The sequence below is a fragment of the Prionailurus viverrinus genome, chromosome A2, assembly GCF_022837055.1.
Source record: "Prionailurus viverrinus isolate Anna chromosome A2, UM_Priviv_1.0, whole genome shotgun sequence".
NCBI lineage: Eukaryota > Metazoa > Chordata > Mammalia > Carnivora > Felidae > Prionailurus > Prionailurus viverrinus.
In genome coordinates, this window is record NC_062562.1 from 102,697,001 (window position 1) to 102,703,000 (window position 6,000).

The following is a 6,000-nucleotide window of genomic DNA, read 5'->3' on the forward strand; positions in this document are numbered from 1 at the left end:
GTTAATGACAACATTTATATAAATCAAGCAAGTTGAGATTTGGATGTTTGACTAACCAATTAGATTTCATTGAGACAACATAAAACAAATATACAAAAAATAAACTCCAAGATAACAGATATGTACTACTCTTATAAATTAATGTTTGTTTTATAGAAAAAGTGTATTTTGAAATGTACTTCCTTCAGTGAATTGGTAGGAGAATTGTAGTTGTTTTTATTTGTTTTGTAAATTATAAAGTTATAATATTAACTTGGGAACTACTAAGGATTATACTTTTCATATTAGAGTAAAAATTGTTCCATAGAGAACTGACTTTATTATCAGGTGAAGAGGATAGGTAGGAAATTTATGCTTTTCCCTTAAGAAAAGTCATACATTTCTATGTATCATCCCTCTCCCCACAGGATATTTATTTCTCAGTTTCATCCCTTTAAGACTTAATATTCAGTCCTTGTTAAACAACAAATTGAATTTTGATAAGGCAGCCACTTAGCTATTTTTACTCACATACTGCTTGAGTATGATCCATTTCTGGAATGTTTTGGCATGAAGGGATTCTGAAAACAGGTGCAGGGGGAAAAGGTGCAGTTTGGGCGCAGGGGGAAAAGAGAGAGACCAATTCAAGGGTTGAGGAGAACTGAAGGGGAAGAACCTAGCACTAAAAGAAAGTTGGCAGCAAAGACAAACTTCTTTCAATTCCCAGTATTTGCCCCAAGATCAATAGAGGCCCATCTGATGATAGCCATCCTTGATTCCACATGAGGAGGTTTGTTCATTTCAGTTGGGTAATATGTTTTAAGAATTTGGAGACTATGTACATGAGGCTGATCTGTATTTCTCTTACATGTGATCTCATCCCCACCACAATCCATCCATTTTTCTGAGCCTCATCCCATCCCTAGGGTCTTATTCTCCCTTGGTCAGTGTTTGTCTCTCCTCTGTTAATCTCTGTGCACAATGGCCTTCTGGATCTTTTTATAAAGGCATCACTATTGCCTTGGGGATCACAAGGGTTGCAACTGGACTTAGACTAGCAGCTTGAAATAGTGACATTTTGTGTTAGCCTACCCAATATTGCCATCTTGGTTTTTCAGGGTATAGTCATGGGACGTAAATCCATTGTAAATTCTCATTTAGTCTCAGATGCAATGAATTTGTGTGGGACTAACTAGCTTGCAGGGTTTTTTTTAAAGCTCAGAATTACTGGGAAGAGACCAGCTTCAACTGGTAGTTTATCCTAGAGGGGAATGGCCTCATAGAATTCACATCTGTCAGTTTGAGCTGGGCAGAGATAAGACTATTTACCAGCTGGTAATGTAAAGCTCATTGTTCCTGAGGAATCTGTGAAAAGACAAGATTACAAGTTCTAAGTGATTTTGTTCTAGTTTAGATTACTAGGCCCTCTTGTATGTATATGTCCCTGGGAAACCTATCCTGTGCAGATTCTGAATACTTGGCCATGTGACCAAGAGCAAAGCTACTCTCAAGCCAGACTTCCATATGTACTATTTGGTGGCCTTTTTTCTCTACTTGTCTTCACATAGCAGCTTGGGATTTATAAACATAGCTAAATTTAACTGAACCATTTACATGTGTTAGCCATGCTATGAGGTAGGCACCATTGTTACCCTCACTTTGCAGTTGCAGGAAACTAAGTAAAGGGATGTTAAATGACTTGACCAAGGGCACACAGCTTGAAAGTGGCAGCACTGAGCATGGATTCCAGAAAGACTGGTTTAAAGTTTATGTGCTAGTCCCTAGGGATTGGGATAGAGTCCTTTTAGCACAAGTGACTGAGTAAAAGGCCATTCTCAGGCCAGGGTTGTATCTTAGCAAGAAGCCTCCACACCTAAGTCTGTGGAGAGATCCCTAGAATGCAGCTCTAATTCCTAGTAGGCCTGAATTAAAAAGCTCTCCAGCAATTACCTCTTATTTTGAGAACAGTTTGGAAGGAGACTAGCAGGCCCAAATGAGGCTACTGAGTGGTAGTCAGACTCATGTCTGAGATAGGACTTAGAACTGATTCTAGAGGGGGCTGGTGATAGAGGTTTATTGTGAATCTTGGCTCTTTAGCAGACTTACCTTACAGGCAATCAGTCCACATCTTAAAGGGTTTATTTGTATTGGCTGTTTTGATTCCTGTGGGTCCTTAGCTGTCTTCTCTACTGTCCTTGAGCTCTCCATGTTAAGATCAGAAGTCACTGCTTTAACTTTAGACTAATGAATGCATCGTGGATTCTCATTTCTTTCTTTTATTTCTTCTACACTAAAACATAAATATAGGAGCTGTGAAATATAGGACAATGCCTGTATAATTTGGCAAGACAGATCTGAATGTTTGATCAGTCAGTTAGATTTAGGGTTCCCTGGTCTAGCTGTGGAATCTAAATCTTCCCAGAGAGAAGACCAGGATCCCAGGAGAATGGCTCTGAATGTGACTCTCACAATCCAACTTGAAGTGACCTCTCTGTCACTGACCATGTGTTGTTAGCTTCTCTAGATTGACAATTATCTATAAGACATTGTGTATTTGATATTTTCATTTATGTCCCTTTTCCTGGACCACATTTTAAGCCCTTAGGGTAAAAACATTATGTCTTATCCAGTATGTTCCATGCTACTAATAGCTGATAATAAACATGATTTCTTTAGACCAGTTAAAATATACTGGAGTCTCTTGACAAAACTGACTTTTCTAATATAACTGTGGCATGGGTGACCAAAAATTTTTAGGATGTTGGTTGACATAGTTCTGAGAATCATATAGTTTTAAAGCTAATGGCAATTTTGAAGTAGAAAAGTAACAATTATTTGTAAAGTTTTTATTTTAAAAGTTTTTGGATCTTAGTGCTGAGAAATAACTGGTTTAATTTCTGTTTGAATGCAGTTTGCTCTACTCATCTTAGATGGTCTTTTCCTTGTCAAAGTCAATGTTTTTATATAGTCTTTCAGCCATGTTTAGTGGTTTTTATCCACCTATACCTCCTCTCTCCCATCATTATATAAAAATAGAAGTGGTGTTTATCATGTGTTGATAAATATTGGCCAAATGCTGAAGATAATTTAAGTGAAGTATCTTCATTTAATTCTGAGCCTCTGAGAAAGAGCTGTTCTCAGATACAGAGATGTAAACACCATTTTTTTCTGTTCCATTTGCAGGTCACATGTGCCAATTTAACGAATGGTGGGAAGTCAGAACTTCTAAAATCAGGAAGCAGCAAATCCACACTAAAGCACATATGGACAGAAAGCAGCAAAGACTTGTCTATCAGCCGACTCCTGTCACAGACTTTTCGTGGCAAAGAAAATGATACAGATGTAGACCTGCGATATGACACCCCAGAACCTTATTCTGAGCAAGACCTTTGGGACTGGCTGAGGAACTCCACAGACCAACAAGAGCCTCGGCCCAGGGCCAAGCGAAGGCCCATTGTTAAGACGGGCAAGTTTAAGAAAATGTTTGGATGGGGTGATTTTCATTCCAACATCAAAACAGTGAAGCTAAACCTGTTGATAACTGGGAAAATTGTAGATCATGGCAATGGGACATTTAGTGTTTATTTCAGGCATAACTCCACTGGTCAAGGGAATGTATCTGTCAGCTTGGTGCCCCCTACAAAAATAGTGGAATTCGACTTGGCACAACAAACCGTGATTGATGCCAAAGATTCCAAGTCCTTTAACTGTCGCATTGAATATGAGAAGGTTGACAAGGCTACCAAGAACACACTCTGCAACTATGATCCTTCAAAAACCTGTTACCAGGAGCAGACCCAAAGTCATGTATCCTGGCTCTGCTCCAAGCCCTTCAAGGTGATCTGTATTTACATTTCCTTTTATAGTACAGATTATAAACTAGTACAGAAAGTGTGCCCTGACTACAACTACCACAGTGACACACCTTACTTCCCCTCCGGATGAGGATGGACATGGGTGAGACTGAAGCCTGAGGAATTAAAGGTCATATGACAGGGCTGTTACCTCAAAGAGGAAGGTCACATCTGTTGCCTGGAATGTGTCTACACTGCTGCTCTCGTCAACTGGCTGCAAAGACGCTAGTGGAAAACAATCCGATGTAATTTCTGCCCAGTCAGCTTCATCTCTCAGCATAGTTGTAAATCACTACAGGTTTTAAAGGCACACTTGAAGACATACTCTCACACATAGATATACACAAACACACGTTCATATACATTTCAGCTTGCATCTGTCATGATTGCTGTCAGGAGGGCTTTCGTTATCTGACTCATAATGGTTCAGGATAAACTATCATCAAGCAAAAGGATTAACTAGACAGTGAATGGTTTCTAACACTTGCTGTTATGGAAATCTCTTTTAAAGTCTTGAGTACATGCTAATCAATAATCCCCACTCATGCATTCCTACTGCTTGGAGTAGCTGTACTGGTAAATACTACTGTAGGAGTATATGCTTGTTCAAATGGAAAAAAAAATGTGTCTTTAGAGCTCAGTATTCTTTATTTTATGAACACAACAAAGTGTAGTAACTTTTTTCCAGCATACAGTAGGCACATTCAAGGTAATATAAGATGGCTCTTTTTTTTTTTTTTCTATGGAGGGAGCCTGTTTTCAGTAAAGATGAGCAAACATTTGGAATTTACATGTGGGCAGACATTGGATTACAGCTTTCATCACCAGTCTTTGGACTTTCGCAAAGTTGAGACCAACTAAGGCTGCTTAAAACAAGTTCTGATCATTATATAAGAAGGGAAATGCCTGACAGACACCATGTAAGTTATAAGTGTCTGTCTTATCTTTACTACACATATTGTAACAAATTCAATATCCTAGTCTTCATTTGTATGAATGGTTTGTATTGTACATAGTTTAACCAAGTGTTATTTGAGCTGCTTATTAATATTAACTTGTACTTGTCTCTCTGCTTGTTATTGGTTAAAAAAGAAAAAAAAAGGATATGAGGAATCCATTTTATCAATGTAGCTGTGACCTCCATTAAAAAGACAAACTTAATGTACAAAGCATTTATTCAGCTCAAGTATTGTTGAAAGCTATACATATACAACATTACAGTCTGTCTGTATTTAGATATTTTATTTCTGGACAAAATGAAATGTACATAAAAATAAAATGCTTAAAGTTGAGTTTCAATATGTGCTTGTGTAAGATGGTGATTTAAATGGTTCTGACAGGAAGAATGTGCTGGAATACAGTAATGGTTTTGCATCTCATGTCTCTAAATTTGTACAGAACTATCTAAATTGCTATTAGTTGCCCAGTCAAAACAAGTTAGGAGTTTCAGTCTCAAGCCTGGCAAACAGTTGTGGCATACAGCATTGCACACATTTTTGGTTTACTGTCGTGCTAGTTAATTCAAGAATACCAAATATCAATGAGCATAAGAGATGATTGAGGTCTCTTAAATGATTATAGCTGGTTTTTTTTTTTTTTTCCTGTGTAGAGTCTTTATTTAGCAGGGAGATTGAGAAGAAGGTAATTTTTTTTTTTCTTTAAAAGAAAGTCAAGATGTCTGAAGAACTCTGGCTGGCTTTCCCTGATTCTACTGTTATCATACAACTCAACTGAGAAAATTACAATAGCAGTGAGAAGGCTTAGGTGTTCAATTTACTTATACCAAATTGGATCAATTTATTTATATAGCATTGTTTATGGACATTAAACTTTCTTTTAAAAAAATTACTGTATATAATCCCAGCGAAATAAACAGAAGAAGAAGTACGTAAGGTAACCCATTTTTAAAGTCACAAATGAGGGATTGGGATATTAAGAGTCTCAAAGGTTAACCAAAGAAGCCAAATTAAAACACTAACCCATTTTCATCTTCCCTTCATGCTGCATAAGGATAAGTATGTTCTCATATAGAAAATAATAGAAGTACTACAGGGAACACAAGACCACAGAGTTCTAAAGTGAGGACTCAGCAACTGATTTGACTAAAGAAAGCCTTCAACTGCAAGTCAAAGACACATCATTCCGTTTAATGTCCATCTCTCAAAAT

General features: G+C 37.5%; 1 protein-coding gene across 4 annotated transcripts in view; it reads left to right on the forward strand.

Annotated features, from left to right (window-relative positions):
• Positions 1–5,586, forward strand: part of NXPH1 (neurexophilin 1) — a 402,419-nt gene extending 396,833 nt beyond the window's left edge. For 3 of the 4 annotated variants that reach the window (XM_047843248.1, XM_047843245.1, XM_047843242.1), the window contains one exon: positions 3,163–5,586. In XM_047843248.1, the coding sequence (XP_047699204.1) occupies positions 3,163–3,924 (762 nt within the window). In that variant the 3' untranslated portion in view covers positions 3,925–5,586. The remainder of the gene's footprint in view (positions 1–3,162) is intronic. The other variant, XR_007148850.1, reaches the window with a different exon arrangement.
• The last annotated feature ends 414 nt before the right edge of the window (positions 5,587–6,000 follow it).